The sequence below is a fragment of the Paramisgurnus dabryanus genome, chromosome 22 (genome assembly GCF_030506205.2).
Source record: "Paramisgurnus dabryanus chromosome 22, PD_genome_1.1, whole genome shotgun sequence".
Taxonomy (NCBI): Eukaryota; Metazoa; Chordata; class Actinopteri; order Cypriniformes; family Cobitidae; genus Paramisgurnus; species Paramisgurnus dabryanus.
The window spans coordinates 14,351,551-14,369,270 of NC_133358.1; the positions used below are offsets into that span (position 1 = coordinate 14,351,551).

The 17,720-nt window shown below is 35.3% G+C and overlaps 1 protein-coding gene and 1 long non-coding RNA gene across 5 annotated transcripts in view; one reads left to right on the forward strand and one right to left on the reverse strand.

Annotated features, from left to right (window-relative positions):
• Positions 1-17,720, forward strand: part of myripb (myosin VIIA and Rab interacting protein b) — a 150,012-nt gene that overhangs the window by 16,076 nt on the left and 116,216 nt on the right. For all 3 annotated transcript variants that reach the window (XM_065294859.2, XM_065294858.1, XM_065294860.1), the window contains exon 2: positions 4,611-4,810. In XM_065294859.2, coding sequence (XP_065150931.1) covers positions 4,701-4,810 — 110 coding nt within the window. In that variant the 5' untranslated portion in view covers positions 4,611-4,700. The remainder of the gene's footprint in view (positions 1-4,610; positions 4,811-17,720) is intronic.
• LOC135785566 (uncharacterized) lies at positions 10,989-13,270 on the reverse strand. 2 transcript variants are annotated; one of them, XR_010546654.2, is made up of 4 exons: positions 13,228-13,270; positions 12,442-12,474; positions 12,168-12,315; positions 10,989-11,451 (listed from the first exon to the last, which is right to left on the reverse strand). It is a non-coding gene; the product is annotated as an uncharacterized lncRNA (long non-coding RNA). The 2 variants fall into 2 exon arrangements; XR_010546653.2 differs by lacking the exon at positions 13,228-13,270 and having other exon boundaries at positions 12,442-12,663.

Sequence of the window (17,720 nt, forward strand, 5' to 3'; positions counted from 1 at the left end):
CATGTTATTATAATTTACTCTGATTGCAGTTACCCTGATTTACAGTAGGCTAAACATTGAACTGCGGGGTTTGCTCTGGAGTTTTTCCAGACTGTTTAGCTTTAAGTATTGGGTGTGTAACTCATCCCATACTGATTTAAGTACTGTAAATGCTTCCTTAATCTTTGTGGCCTGTTAAAGAGAAGTGTGCTGTTACTGCTTTTAAGTATTACTTTTTAAAACCCAATAGATTTACATTAAAGAAACGGACCGTAGCCTCTTTCAGTAGCTCAATTAACAGAGCATTGTGTTAGCAGCAGGTTTGATCCCAGTAAATGTAAATCTAGAGACCATAATATCATCAAAATTTGGACTTATTACACGACTTGTTGGAATGCTTGATTTTGATTGGCCAGTGGCTACATTTGCAGGTTTGTTTATCCCACGTAACCGTTCAAAACTAATAACACACACAGTTACCTGCTGCAAATTATTGTAACAGGTGCACTTTAATATTACACAAAAATTAAATACAAAAATGGATTTTAATAACTTATAGGACATTATATTTACAAATGATTAAACCAAATAGTGTGTTCGGGACATGTGAACGTCTTGTCTCATTTTAAAAAATAAACAGGTTTTCCTCACGGAAACTAGAATATCGATACAGCTAACTATCATGATAACATTTTCCACAATACTGTATCAATATTTCAATCTCTACTATCGGTATTTTTTAAAAACCAATCAAATCCCTCTGTGTGCGTCAAACAACCTCCTCCACCGCTTCTGTAGTTGTCGCTGTCTAGTTGTCTGTCATATATGGTCATTCGGCCAATGTCTCTAAAGTTAGCGGGAGTGAGAAAATGGCAGAAAATTTAAAAACACCTGCAGCTTTCAAAGCTGACGTGTGGAAGCACTTTGGCTTAAAAAAAATTCTGCTCTATTTTTTTTACATTTTTGATTAAAAAAAGTATTGCAATGTATTGCAACATGCAACGTATTGTATTGTACGTATCATGATACATTGTATCATAACTCATGTATTGTGATATTTATCATATCATGAGGCTCTTGCCAATACCCAGCCCTAGCGGAAACCATACAGCAAAAAAAAAAAAAAAAAAAATTCTGTAATTTTATAAAGTATATTTTTAAAGTTGAAAATATATTTAATTTAAACCTTTTTAAAACTATTATGTTTACAGGTTTGTAACATAAAGTTTTTCTTCAAATACAACGTGAATATTTCCGTGGATTTAAAAAATATATAAAGGGCTAAATATATTTTAAAATATACAATAAATATACTGGTGAAAAATATATTTTTGTAAAAATATTGCAAAATATATTTCAATATATGTATATTTTTTAATAAATATATTTCGTATTTTGCAGTATGGGAAGGTCTGCATTCATTAAAAATGAGCTAATAACATATTTCAAATCAATATTTAATGTTCCTTACCTTACTTATGAGGTAAATATACAGGCAGCCTCCCCTTCGCATCGAGTCCTGATCACACTATCATTGCTTATTTCTGCATTATCAACAGGCCGCCTACACATTATCCGCATCTTTTGCCAGGTGGTACCTATACCTGTAGTTTGCAGCCACTTTAGCTGTTACTTAGTAATGCCCTATATAGCAACCACATAGTGACCCACTAAATATCAGTTGGAATGTGATGTGAACAGATGGCGAATATGAAAAAATAAGATTATGTAATGAAGTTATGGATGTGTAGTGACTGATTTTAGGAGGAATCATGAACATGACAGACAAATCATGAACATCATGACCCACATACTGTATAACCCATCATTCACATGCCATGTGCTACATTACTTTATAACACAGGGCTGTTGCATGCATTATTCCGTTTGGTTAAGAAATGTTTCACAGGTATGCATTATTTTTTGGAGATACGCACATGTGACCTTTCTAAAAAATGTCTTAAAATAACTACCAGAGCAATATCTGTTATAACCGTGGTATAAGCAGTATAATTGACTCCTGTCCTTTGAATTATGTGAAAATAATAAACACCCACGGTGTAATAATTCAACGGCCCTTCGTCAATTATTCCTAATGCACATCATCTCAAATTCTGTCTTTTTCCACCTTCAATGCTCTGTACACTGATCATCAAAAAGTACCATGGTCTTGTCATAGTAAAGTGACATATAGCATAGCGTGCAGTGAAGTATGGCTGGGTGATATTAACATGCATACATTTTTTTTCATAAATACATGGCAAATATCTGATTATTTTGTGCAATAAATGTTTACAGTCAAACCCTCGTATTAGATGTCACAATCACCTTTGTTTACACCTGACGGTATCGTCTCATCCCATATCCAACTGGGAAAAAAAATATACAGATATATTATCAAAACTCGATATACCGCCCAGCATTACTGTGTAAATTGTTGAAATATGGTTATAATGGCATTGTTAGTTCAACAAAGTCTGTTTTTGTGTATCAGATAACTATATCAGATAATCTTGCCCATAAATTGCACTTAAATGAACATATTATGGTTTATTCCTGTCTACATAAAGTGCATGAAATGTGGACCACACTGTTTGCTGTGTACTTAAAGGTGTGGTTATGCAAGAAAACATCTACCACCGTTTCTATCTTTGGATATGTGCGTATTTCGCTCTCACTATATCAGACACATCTGTCAAAAGCAAAAACAGGTGCATCTGTGAAAATCTTTAAATGTAATGATGTGTGCTCTGGGCGTTTAAAACTACTTATAATAATGGCTGAAATGCTGAGAACAATAAAACAGTTAGTTGGTATAGATAGTTAATGTGTGTGTGTATTTGTGTGTGTATGAGAGATATAGATAGAGAGAGGATTGTAAACAGGTGGAGTGTAATGTGATTGGTAGAGCTTAAAGGGCACAGCTGACTGAGTCATCACCCAGCGGCTGCATTTAACGTCATGCGCTCTCTCTCTTTCTCTCTTTCTCTCTCTCTCTCTCAACATCTCTCACCCTCTTGTCTTCTGTAATACCATCTCTGTCTCGTCCTGTAATTGGCCCACCTCCTTCCACAGTTTCTCCTGCATCCTGATGTATTAGATACACACACGCACGCACACACACACACACACACACGCACGCACACACACACACACACACAGTTTCCCATTAGTACCCCAGTTTCATAACAGTTCAGCAAGCAAAATAAACATTCCACACTATGTTTGGCCGTCCTATAAAAATCCTGGCTGATATAGTCTGCCGCTTGTGGTTTGTTTTAGTTACTATTTCTGTCACCCACTTTATATCTGTCGTTGTGTTTCTCCGAACTCTGTTTCCCTCCTTTTGGTCATTTATGAAACTTTGAGAGAGAGAGAGAGAGAGAGAGAGAGAGAGAGAGAGAGAGAGAGAGAGAGAGAGAGAGAGAGAGAGAGAGAGAGAGAGAGAGAGAGACTTTGCACCAAAGGTTGACTTCTCTCTGGTGGCTGTAGCCGTGCTGAATGTTTAATGCAATCTTAATCCCATGTGCCCTGTACCAGGCTTATCTCGGATGGCCTTTGTTTGCTTGTTTAAAGATAACCTTGTCATTTTAAGAATTGTTTATTTTATTTTTTATGGCTTTAGGTTTGTGCATGTACAATACTGTATTTTACTGTAGGTAGGGCTTACTGTAAATTTTGATGTCCTTATACTCTGTCTTTCGGTTGCATAGCCCTGGGCCTTGTGATAAAAATAAAACTACTGTATGTCTGTGAAAAGACAAGGCCACAAATCTTTTCAAGGTGTCTAATCTCACTGACGTGTGTATGCGGCTTTGTAAACCACTCCTTTGTAAAATGTGTGTGTCTGGCTGTATGAGGGCTGAGAAAAGTCATGTTAAAAACTCATGTTGTTAAAAACCTGCATAAATTTCTTTCTTCTGCCGAACACAAAGGAAGATATTCTTAATCAAGCAGAAACAGAAGCACCATTGACTTTCATAGTACTAAAAAGTACTAATATGGAAGTCAAAAACAGTTTAGTTACATTGCTTAAAATATTTTCCTTTGTGTTCAGCAAAACAAATAAATTAATACAGGTATTGTAAAAACATGAGGGTGAGCTATAACTAAGTTGTTAACTACAGAAACATGAGATTATTCTGTTGTTTTCATAATAGCATGGTTAGCATTTTCCTTACAGTATTAGTTTGTGTGTGAAAATATAGAGCTGGGAAGGATCATGCTATTTTGATTTGTACTTAAATAAACATTTGCCTGTCCTTAAAGGTGGGGTGCATGATTTGAAAAACACTTTGGAAAAGGGAGTCGGGTCGAGTACCAAAACACACTTGTAGCCAATCAGCAGTAAGGGGCGTGTCTACTAACCAACATCATTGCCTGGGTTGTGTATGTGTGGGGTGGGTTTATAAAAAGAAGGTCCAGAATATATTTGTTTAGGTGATTTCAAATATCAACATTGGCTTTCAGAGATCATGTACCCCGCCTTTAAGAAGGTATTATATACATGCATGTGTGAACTCACTATTGCAACGTATGTATTGTGAAAGGAAGTCTTAACTAATCATTTTTAATCTGTTCTTTGAAGTATTACAGTTATTCATAATGACTGTTTCTTTTGTATTCCTCAGTGACCTCCAAACCTCCCACAGAAACTTCTCAAGAACAGCGTTTGGTGACCTTCAGCATTTTGACCTTTGACCCTTGACTCAGACACAGCAATGGGGCGTAAGCTGGATCTGTCAGGCCTGAGCAATGATGAAGCGGAGCATGTGCTCAGAGTCGTTCAGAGAGACATGAAACTCCGTAAAAAGGAGGAGGAGAGACTAGGGTAAGAGTATGTTTAAGTGATTGTATTTGCTCATTTAGCTTTTCATAGTGATGTAAAATATGGAGAGTATTTAAACAGCACCTATTTTGTGGCTAAAAACAACGTTATTTTGTGTATTTGGTATAATACAATGTGTTCGCGTGGTTTATGGTTTAAAAACTCAATATTTTCCATATACCTTACATTTTTGTTGCTCCAGATATCCCTGCCTTTCTCAAACGCTCTGATTTGTAATCAAAAGAGCGCAGGTGTGTTATCCAAGCATTAAGGGCAAAGAACCTACCTTATACGTGGGAGCAGTCACATTTGAGGTGTTTCTGGTAGTTACAGTATGCAATTTCACATCTTTTAAGGGGACATATCACAAAAATCTGACTTTTTCCATGTTTAAGTGTTATAATTGGGTCCCCAGTGCTTCGATCAACCTAGAAAATGTAAAAAAGATCAACCCAGTAACTTAGTTTGATAAACCATTCTCTGCAAGCATGTGAAAAAATAGGTTATTGAAATTTGGCTCCCCTTGTGATGTCAGAAGGGGATAATAACGCCCCTTAATCTGTACTATCCAACCACGATACTGCCATTTAGTGCAGAGATCAGCTCTTTTGCATATAAAAGCACACACCCAAAAACAGACGTGTGTTTTTATTGTGCGTTTTTTCAATTTGCGCAATTTTAAGGGTAATGGAAATGCATTCTGTATTTGTTTTGAAGTGCTCAAAAGAAAAAGTGTGTTTGTGATGATTTGTGTGTTGTTTTGCTTGTGCATCTCATGACCAGTTTTAATGTGGAGTGTTAAAGGGATAGTTCACCAAAAAAGTACATTTTTACATTATATACCTTTAAGTTGTTACAAACCTGTGTAAATGTATTTGTTCTGCTAAACACAAAAGAAGATATTGTGAGCAATGTTTGTTACCAAATGGTTTTCGAGCACCACTGACTTCCTTACTATTTTGTTGTCCTACTATGGAAGTCAGTGGTGCTCTTGCTTTCTGTTTGATTACAAATCATTTCCTTTGTGTTTAGCAAAACAAAGACATTTTTACAAGTTTGTAACAACTTGAGTAAATAATGAAAGAGCCACAGAGCAACCGATCAAAGGCCCCATTGACTTCCATAGTAGGATAACATAATTATATGGAAGCCAGTCAGGCCTCTGATTGGTTTGGTTACAAACATCCCTCAAAATATCTTCCTTTGTGTTCTTCAGAACAAAGTAATTTATACAGGTTTGTAACAACTTGAGAGAATAAGTAAATGTAATGGCAGTATTTTAAATTTTGGGTGAACTTTCACTTTAATATAAAGTAGATTGAATGCACTGTACTGAAGTCACTTCTGCTAAATACATACATGCAAACGTTAACAGCATTTGTTGGATATAAAAGAGCAATCTGGACATTTTGCTAGATTTTTCTTTTGTGTTCCATAAAGACAGAAAATTCATCAAGTTCAGATTGACATAAGGCTGAGTAAATGATAACAGAATAGTATTTATTTTGAGTGCATCTAGCCCTTTAATGTCAGAAAGAAATATCTGTCTTTTGGCAATTCGCTCTGTATGGCTTATTGATGTTGTTTCACTGGTCAGCTGCTCTTTCCTCTCATTTTTTTATGTATTCAGCAACTTCTAACAATTGTAGTGCACTCCGTCGAGACTAACTAATCACAGAGCTGTCAATGTGATGTATTATATTTTCGTTCTGAATCTGTGTAACATGCTTTCTGCCGTATTTCCTGGCTAAAACGCTAAAGCACATGGATTGTGGTCAGAGGTGGAAGTAACGAATTACAACTACTCACGTTACTGTAATTAAGTAGTTTTTTCGTGTATTTGTACTTTTATGAGTACATTTTTAAGTCTGTAATTTCCCTTGTACTTAAGTACAAATTAAGGTAAGTAATGTACTTCGCTACTTTGAAAATCACATTCGTTACTAAGTACTTGTAGAATTTGAATCAAATTAATATTCAAATCTTTGACAGCATTTGGATATCCAATAGAAATAATTGATCGTGGGCGGGCCAAGAAAAACCCTTGTATGGGAAGCCGATCTCCTCAAAAGTAGGACGAAACTGCGCCACTCGATTGATCCGCGCTGCGCGGACCAATTATACGCGCGGCCCAATGGACAGAGCCGCGCGACTGTCTGGATAGCGCAGAGATGAGTTGTTTACTTGCGCCACCCGATGGATAGCGCTGCGCTGACCAGTTTCATCAGAGCAGCGCGACCCACTGGGAAGCGCAGAGCGACTCTTATGGAATAGACTCGATTTACCCAGAATTCTCTGCTAGTGGGACAAAACAGTGTTCGTGCTGTCAAAACATTATTAAATATTAAAGATAAAAAAATAAAAGTATCATTATTCGACTGTTTATTTATTGGCAGGCAACGAATTCCACTCCCTCTCTCATAGAAGCAACTTAAACCATTTTGCAAGATGTTAACAACGCTGGTCTAGAAATTCCTGTCTCAGTTTGTAGCAGTTTTCTTTATTTCACACATATCTTAAAGATGTTTGTTTAACTTTTTGATTCAGTTCTATATGTTCTTTGTATTTTATCCCAACGTGTAAAAAAACTGAAACACAAAGAGCTTCGACCAATTGTTTACGACTTGCAAAATGGTCTAAATAGCAGTGCTTGGTTATTGGGAACAGTTGAGATATTAAAAAATACAGCTTATGTCACTTTATCAGTGCGGGACTAACAAACCAAAGTAACTTGCAAACCCACATTTATTTCCTGATATGTCAAGAAATGCAGCTGGGACTACCAGAAAAATATATGCAAAACAATTGCATAATGCTATAATGTCATTATTAAATCATTAAAAATTATTACAAAAATTAAATAATAAAATAAATGTAACTGCAATGCATAAAGTATACAAATGACGAAGCAAAGCAGCATCAGAAGTGTGTTTAAACGGACTCAGAACACCATATAAGATATTATAAATATAAAACGAGCACGTAGATAAAAAAATCGTTGATCATTGCCATTCATATTGTAATCATTTTTATTAATGTCAAATAACAGAATAGTAGAATTCGTGCATATCTTTAACACAAAATAAAAAAAATAATAATAAACAGAGATAATTTACGTCAGACGTGTGGTCACCTCTATTAAATTAACTACCAAGAGGAAGAAATTGTTATTTATGGTTACCCGATTATACCAATCAAGCTGATAAGTGTTTTAGATGCTATTTTAACTTATGCATTAGTAAATTAAGTTGTCTTGTGGCAAAATAAACAAAATGGTTATTTAAACCGGAAATAAATTGTATACTAGCAGAGAATTGTGGGTAAATCGAGTCTATTCCATCAGAGTCGCGCTGCGCTTCCCAGTGGGTCGCGCTGCTCTGATGAACCTGGTCAGCGCTGCGCTATCCATCGGGTGGCGCAAGTAAACAACTCATCTCTGCGCTATCCAGACAGTCGCGCGGCTCTGTCCATTGGTCCGCGCGTATAATTGGTCCGCGCAGCGCGGATCAATCGAGTGGCGCAGTTTCGTCCTTCTTTTGAGGAGATCGGCTTCCCATACCTTGTATTTGAACCGGAAAAAAGCCCGGTCTCTGGAGAGCTATTCAATCGATCCTCGTGCGTCCTTCACTGTGACGTTGTATTTAGTGCTTTAATGTCAAAGAACTTTGGCGTTATGGACGCTGAATTAATTAAAAATTCAGAAGAAATACCGGATGATGAGTGCCCATGGCCGCACCTGGGAGTTGTTCAAACAGAGGAAGGAAAGGAGACAGCGTGTAAATGTAATGCAAACTTTGTTTGCCATCTGCAGTGATTTCGGCTTACAATACTTCAGCCTCTAATCTCAAAAAGCACATTATGGTAAGAAGACTTATAACCATATTTATTTGATCGTCTTCGTTTTTAATGTTGGGTAGACCTCACGATAATTTGCCAGAAAACATCACTTGAAACATGTAGGTATGTGACAAAATGACGTAATACGCACGAGCGCTTTGTTCCCACGGCTGTGTTCCCAGCAGGTATTCAGCGCCAGACACGTTGGTGACTTAGGAAATCTGTCATATCTTTGCTTTGTGAAAACCTCTAAAGCCCATATACTAGTGACATAAATTACTTCCTCACGTTGATTCTCACGTTCGAATTTCCAAGATTGCTGTCGTAAGAAGAAAGTTATAAGCGAAGCAAAATTTCTCTCGTGTTTGGCATTGAAATCCTCTATGAAGGCGAGTATTTTTTGTTTCAAACCAAATACTTTTGATAGAATATACATTTAACTTGAATTAGGTGAAGTTTGGGATTGATTGTAACATTCGCATGTGCTTTTTTAAGATCCGCAAGTGACGTTGTTGTCAAAAGCAGAATCGCCCATTCAATCATATTGGCTTCCAAAACTTCTCCGTTTTCATCAATCCGTGCATTATTTTTCAAAGTAATCATACAGAACGAAGGATTAGAATCTCTAGATTACATTATTGGCATAATTTTGTCAAACATATAAATAAATACATGCATGCAACATGCATGCATTTATTGAATTATTATTAATGATAAATAACATAATCATCAATTAATGTATTAATAATATCTGACCATTTAAATTGCTCGCCAGCATTATTAGTCAATTAAGAAATATTAAAGAAACAATGAAATGTTTCTTTAATATATAAAAATACAGCTTTTATTTGAGAGGGCTTTGATTTCATATGGAAAGATATGCGTGGATTGATGCTCTCGGTTTCATTAATTAGTGGTTAATCAAAAATAATAACATTTATATATCCTAATCTTAATCTTGGACTTTTAATTACATACAATGTGGTGTTTGAATTATGCAAATAGACCAAGAAATGAGAAAGTTATGATATTTTAAAGTGTTTGGTCAAGCGGAAGTTTTTCATAGTTTTATATTAGTTTTAATTGGGTACAAAAATGCCCCCTAATTTTCGAGTTAAAAAATTCCATAACTTTCTTAATAATTATCCGATTTTAATAATTTAAAAACCATGTTAAAGTTCTTTTTATTATCTATCATATGGTTATAATTATGTATTTATATTTTTTGTCACATACCTAAAACATGAGCTTCAGTTACCTAGGTGACGAGCACGTAGACCGTAAAAAAAGATTTAACATTGTAAAATGGCGCTCAAAGTTAAACTTCATGTCATTGTCAACATTGTATTATTCATATTGAATCAATGTTTTAAGCTTATAATAATAAACAGTCTAATAAGGACTCTTTTTATCAAATTCGTCTGTTGCCGCGTCCCACTGCACTGAAAAAAAAAATCCTTTCAATTTACGTAATTTTAATGTGTACATCGGTCCCACATAATCCGATTGTGTTAAACCAACATAATTTTCCTCATTTAATTTTTATGTGTCAGACCAAAACATTTTAATTGTTTCAAGTAGTCTAATATAAATATGTTGACTCAAAGTGCTATTTCTCTTTACTATAACACATTTATTTTGTAATGTTTAACTAATTTTATTATGTAAGGGGACTAGATTTTCATCTGTAATTCCAACATGCTTTTTTTAATGCTTATATTATGGGATTATGTAACTCTAAAGCAATTTCATTATGTTTCTGGAACCAGAATAATCATCCATAATTATCCAAATGTTATTTATTTCTTTTTTAAATACAAAATACATTTGCATTGGCATAAAAAGCAAAGAGTTTTAAACAAAAGTTTAGTGATATTGAGGCAAACCACTGCTTTCAGATCATCAATTCATTTAAATTACTACACATTAATTCAACAACAGTCAATAACTATTACAACAATCAGCACATGCAGTACATACAAAGGGGCAATTTCCCAAACAGGTTGTAGATTAATCCATGACTAGGCCCTAGTTATATTAGGATATTTTTTACAAAAAAAGTTTACAAACAAACCTACCTTACAAAAACAACACTGGAGTACATCTGGAGACAAAACAATGGCACTGATATATGTCAAGATATGTCAGTGCAATATGTTTTCAAATTAAGGCATTGCAAAAGTCTGGGACTAGAAAAAGCCCCATCTGTAAAACTGACCCAAATGTTTAAAATAGATACTATCACAGTAGATTTAGAAGTGCTAAAGCACAAACACTGCATTCCAAAGAGACATGCAAAACAGTAAGTACTATTATTTTTAAAATGGATTTAAAAACTGGAAAATATCAATCCTTCAGAAAGTCAGAGCTACAGCATTTGTATAAACTGATAATCAAAGATTCAACAAAAACAAAATACAACAACCATTTCCAAAATCAACTCTGAGCAGCAAACGGTTAATGTTTTAATAAGAAAAAACACTTAAAACAGATAAATAAAAAGAACATAAATGAGCAGCACAGTATTTCTGATCCTTTCACTGAAAGAAACTGTTCGTTAAAGTTACGCTCAATGCAGTTCCATTAAAATCTTTTGGATTTCTTCAAAAATAAAGCAGAGATCAGGATAGCTCAGGTTTAAGGCATACATCAGCTCAAACAACATGGCACGATGTTGCAACACCTTCATGCCTTCCAGGACTATACAAAGATCCTCTTCTTCATCACAAGAAGCATGTTGTTTGAGAGCACAAATCCCAACAGTGGTGTCTTCAAATGACCTCGCTGATGCTGACTTCATCCATGCCCTGTACAAAACAGACAAATGTAGTTAAAGAAACAGAAAAAAGTTACTGTTACAATAAAAGTGTCATTGGAAATTAGTACAATGCAAACAAATATAAATGTAAGTATACAGACCCATGTGCATTGCCACAGCATATTACAATTGGTTACAAATGTATGGGTTACAAAGCAAGGCAGCTGCACTGTCCACTGCTCCAGGTGTGTGCGCGCGTTTACTAGACTGGAATGAGTTAAATAAAGAGGCCACATTTCGAGTGTGTGCTACCATACCTGACAATCACAGCAAAAGTGAATTATCTCATTTTCTCACTCTCATGTTGTTTCAGACCTGTATAAATGTCTTTGTTCTGATGAACACGAAGGAAGACATTTATTTTGAGGAATGTTTGCAACCAAACTGTTCATGAGCCCCATTCACTTCCATAGTATTATATTTCCCCACTATGGAAGTGAATGGGGCTTATGATTGGTTTGGGAACAAACATTCCTCAAAATATCTTCCTTAGTGTTCATCAGAACAAAGACATTTATAAAGGTTTGTAACAACATGATAGGGAGTAAGTGATGAGAATTTTTATTTTTGGGTGAACTACCCCTTTAAATCTTCCCAGGTGTTTTAATGACCCGTGTGCCAAAAGATGTAACTAAAACATACTACATTTTCTGTACTTCCAACAATGTTTACACATTTTTATGTCTATGAATCTATATTACTTACTTCTGTCATTTGATCATTCATTGTTTGAAGTCTGTTTGCTAGCTGTCCTCCTTTCTGATAGAAGAGTTTCGTCAGGTTTTTGGATTGGAGGTCCAGGTGACACGCAGGAACATAAGACAGTAGTGATTCTTTTAAATTCAGCATTTATCTGAAAACAAATTAACCAACCATTGTATATTTGAGTACTGCGAGTCAAAGAATAATACATGTATATTAGTTACAAAAATAAGATTTAGCTCCTAACAGCAGTAAAACAGTGATAGGAATTACTTACCAATGCTTTTGAGTGTGTGCAAGGATGATGGACCTATAAGAGGAAATATTCAGAGGTGAAATCAACACACAACCTCAAATGATTAAGGTCACACATACACAGAGCAATAATGAAATAAGTATTATATCTGTCATAGGACGCAATTTTGGACAAAATTAGATCTTAAAACAACAAGGTTCTCTTCTGAAAACGTCAGCTTTAAGGTGTGGCACTTCAAAGCGATATTTTTTTCAGTTAATATACCAGACCTCACGCGAGACATTTAAAAAAAGCTTTTTCTAATTGAATCAAGTGTTGCTCGTGGCGTAGTGAAGTCATGAATAACTGACGCTGGTCTGTTCATCTGATTAAGCAGACAGTTTGTTTCATACGCAATGTCATTATTAATGTAGTCAACTGATATCATCTGGTAAATTACTTACATGGATAACGTTACTCTGGACAGAATAACGTTTGGTTAGCGTTTTATTTGTCCTGAACCGTTTCCATAGAACAACTGAGTAAAAAGTGCCTCAAAAGTCAACTCAAATCTGTCAGTTTTCAACTCGGATAAAACTACCAAACGTGAAATAACGTTATACAGCTGACATTTTTAAAACGCTGTTTTTCTTTAATGAGCCTTACACTTACTGACTGACTGACTGAAACGTTAACTTACTCCACCAACATCCTCCAAACTCATTTTTACTACAAGTCATTGCAATGGCTACATATTGTAAAAAAAACTGTCTATCTAGTGAAGATGTATCACGTATAAATGGAACATAAATAAATAATAGAACTTACTTTAATAACGTGGTGTCCGTCTGAGAGAGTTCTTCTGACTGACTGGCTGCTGAGTCTTCATTTTGGCGCCCAAAACAAACGATGTTCTTCTTTTATGGCGATTGACGTCCGTTTTATTGAGCGTTACTGCCACCTTCTGCTCAGGAGGTGCCATTTTGTGTGCAAACTCAATTTTATTGCTTTAAGTATTCAATTCAATCAATTTTAATCAATGTGAGAATAATGTGTTCATTTTACATTCAAACAAAACATTTTCATCCTAATCAATTAAATTATGTTTACACAAGGAATATAAATATTTTGTGTTGCATATACATGTTTATTTTATTTAAATTCAAAGACCCACCAAGTCCATTTTTTTCAGTGTGGCGTAGCAGTGTAACTGCACTGACAGCCTGTCTAAATTACACATATGTCAGTGCTAAATCATAAATGCTGATAACTTTTGAAATATTAGTAGTGTACTTTTGGAAAGCTTTCTTGTCCAATAATATTTTTAACTCTTTTCCCCGCCATTGACGAGTTATCTTGTCAATTAAGAAAAAAAAAACATTTGCATAAAACGTGTTTCTGAAGAATTTATGTTAATGTGCAATACCGCGATTGTCCACTAGACAGCGGACTTAACCAATTTATGGATAAACTGAAGCCAAAACGTTATTTACTAATTTTATGTTTGATATTCGTTCTGAATCTGATCTCTAACTTAATTCCTTCACAAAAATGCAATTGTTTCAGCTTTTTGCTAAAAAAATGTGTATTTGTAAAGAAAAACACCAATATTTAAGAGTTTATAAGCAGGGAAAAAAAAAGGATGGAACGGTTTTTCACTTTTTTATTGTTTGTTTGAAAGTAGAGGGTCTGTTCTTTCATTTGATATATATATTTTTAGAAGAAAAATTTCCTGGAAGCATTTTGTAAAACTTTTGTGAAAATCATAAAAAATGCTGGCGGGCAACTTTTCGAAAAATGGCTGGCGGGGAATGAGTTAATGTAAAAAAATCTGTTTTTAAATAAAATAACCCAACAAGCTTATTTATGTTGTATCATAATTCATTAATAATAATAACATTAGACCATTTTTATAACTTGATAAAAATTATATGAAGAAACAATATGAAATAATATAGCTGCTGTTAAAATCATTTAACATTCTTTAAACAGACAAAATTCCTGTACTATGTGTTTATTCGTATAAAACACAAATTGCCTGTTTTTAATCCATTCATATCTCTGATTTCATTCAATGGATTTAATGTTTATTCAATAAATATCACCGGCTAAAAAGTAATTTGTACTTGAGTAGTTTTTAAGAGGGGTACTTTGTACTTTTACTTAAGTACATTTTTAACACCAGTACTTTTACTTGTAATTGAGTATTTTTTTAGCAACTACTTGTACTTGTACTTGAGTACAAATTTTCAGTACTCTTTCCACCTCTGATTGTGGTTTATTCTTAAGGTTTTGCATATCCATCTGTCTTAGCACAGAGTGTTAAAAACAATGACTTTGTCAGCACTGCAGTTTGCCAGTTAGCATGCTGGGAGATTTCCCATGATGCTTTGCTGCTGTCAGGGCTTGTTGGCGTGGCATGCAGGGTTAAATGGTTAGAGTCCTGAGATGATTTTGAGTGTTGTCAGACTTTACCCACTTTGGTCATGATCTCTTGGCTTCTTTTTGATAAATCAGCTCTGCGTCATTGGCCCCTGAAGTGCCTCATTGTCAGCGACTGTAAAGATAATACATCTCCGTGTCAACTATATTTACCGAGTATTTCTCAACAGGGCTGTGTAAGCTGTCTGGCATGGAAATTGTATAATTTATCATTTAAGCAGACATTTTTACTGTGGCTTTTTGGCTTTGACTAAACTGAGTAAAAACAGACTTTTTTTTGTCGTACACTACACTACATAAAAAATGCAAAGTCATGAGCTACATTTTGTAATACATTTTTTTTTTGCCTTTTCCACTTCATATTTTTAGATACAGTGGTGGGAGAGGACTTAAATTGGCCAGACTTGAATTTGTGGCACCCACATGATTGCTACTGCTTAATAGCTCTGTTCAAAACCTACCCAAGAGTTTTAACATAGTGAGTGTTGGTTGCCATGGGTACGTTTTGCAGTGATCTTGTGAATCACGTGAGTCCAAGATGGCATCATTACCGGAAGCTAGTTATTATAGTTTATAAAGTTTAAAATATGGATATTTTTCTTACAAAATCACATTGAGGCCTTTATTAACCCCTTGGAGCCATGCAGATTATTTCTGTGAAGGATGCTTTAAAGTTTATAAAGGGGATATATCACAAAAATCTGACTTTTTCATGTGTGCTATAATTTGGTCCTCAGTGCTTCTATCAACTTAGAAAATGTGTAAAAGATCAACCCAGTACCTTAGTTTTGATAAACCATTTTCTGCAAGCATATGAAAAAAATTTTGTAATTGAAATCTGGTTCCCCTGTGACCGCCCCTTAATCTGCACTATCCAACCACGGCACTACCATTTAGTGCAGAGATCAGCTCATTTGCATTTTAAAGGACACTCCCAACAACGGCAAATTTTTTATCAAACCTACAAATGGGTGATTTTAACATTATAATAAATTATCTATATAAAACTTCACATATGTACTCTGGGGACACCAAAGACTTATTTGCCGTTCCCAGCCAGCACCAGCATTTTTCATAATTTTCACAAAAGTTTAATGCCTTCCAGAAAATGTTCTTCTTTAAATATATAAACATACAATATATCAAATGAAAGAACAGACCCTCTGCTTTCAAACAAACAAAAAAATCCTACCTTCATTACTTCTCTTTTTATCACCTCTCAAATATGGGTAGGTTTCTTCAAAAACACCAAATTTGCAACAAAAAGCTAAGAGATAATTCAATTTTTGAGAAGGACTTTTGATAAAGATCAAGTGCAGAGCGATCTTTAAAACATACACAGAGTTCTTTCTCTTTCACGTGAGGCGTTACTTCCGGGTTGTAAAAGTTGCGGAAGTGCGCAACTGGTGGATAATGGCGGTATTGCGGAAAGCCGGAAATTCTCATCTTTGGCAGGGAAGCTTTTTTCTCTTAATTTACGAGATAACTCGCCAATTGCGGGGAAAGAGTTAAAAAAGTCTGATGAAATGTCCCTTTTAAGGAATATTTCACTTATTTACACACCCTTATGCCATCCCAGATGTGTATGGTTTCCTTTCTTTAGCTAAACACAAATTAATTATCTTCTTATATGAGGCATTCAGGTCTAAAATACATTTTAAAGTGCACCTATGTCATTGCTAAAAACGTTAATTTGTGTATTTGGTGTAGGGATTCACCGAATCCAGGATTCGTATTCGGCTGAATACTGGGCTTTTTGACGGGGTTCAGGTTCGGCCGAATCCTAGATTTTTTTTCCACCGAACCGAACCCTAGGCTTGCGCTACGCTGGTCGAAGTCACGCGGCCGTTGATTACACACATCGGGTGCTGACGTGGAGATAAGCTTTTTCTTTCGGTGAGCCTTAGGCGGTTCACATTTCGCGGACGGACCTAGAAAAACAAGCGTGTCGCACCGCATCGCTTTCATTATGCATAGGCTTATGGTAATTGTCAAAATAGTTTTTCCCACTTGTCATCCTGGCATAATGTCGCCTATCCTTTTTTTTACAGTTAAAATTAAATAAAATGAAAAATACACTGCGGTGGACGTTGTTTACTTCATTAATGTGTTTTACTGTGTAAATGGAATAAGGATGCGAGTATGATTCGGTATTCGGTTTCGGCCGAACCCAAAAAATCTGGATTCGGTGCATCCCTAATTTGGTGTAATACATTAATACATGAAATACAATAAATGTTTGCGTGGTTTATGGTTAAAAACATTTTTGTAGCTCCAGATTTCACCCTCTTCCGGAAATGCACAGATTTGAAAAGCTCTGTGTCCCTGATTGGCCAGCTAATCTGTACGTTGTGATTGGCCTGAATACTTCTGACGTCAGGCGTAAGTGTGACGCTCCTTACCATGTTTAAAAGGTTTGTCACAATGCAATGCTAACAGGAGTTAAGTTACAGGCTGTGAGTCTGAAGGGGGAGGAATTATGATAATGTCGGTCTTCTCTACATCATCAATCCCAGAAAGTAAACTATTGCATACAATCCGTGTGTTTGTTGTAGTCCAAGAAAAGAGATTTACGTTGGAGACGATAACTTGCCCCTGCTGAAAAAAAACAATAAAACGGTTACAGAAAATTTTTATGGTTTCCATTAAAATACCAATAGGAACCATTAGGTTTTACCATTAAAACCACTACACTGTAGTGTGTTTTGGGCTATTTTCCATTAGAACAAATACAAAGTACCAATAGACTAGGGCTGTCAAAATGGCTGAACAAGTACATTCGAAATTCGTCCTTGAAAAATAATAAAATTCGAATTATATTCGAATTATAAAGACCTACTTTATCTTGGAGAAAATTCTCCTAAAAGCCCACAAGAGGG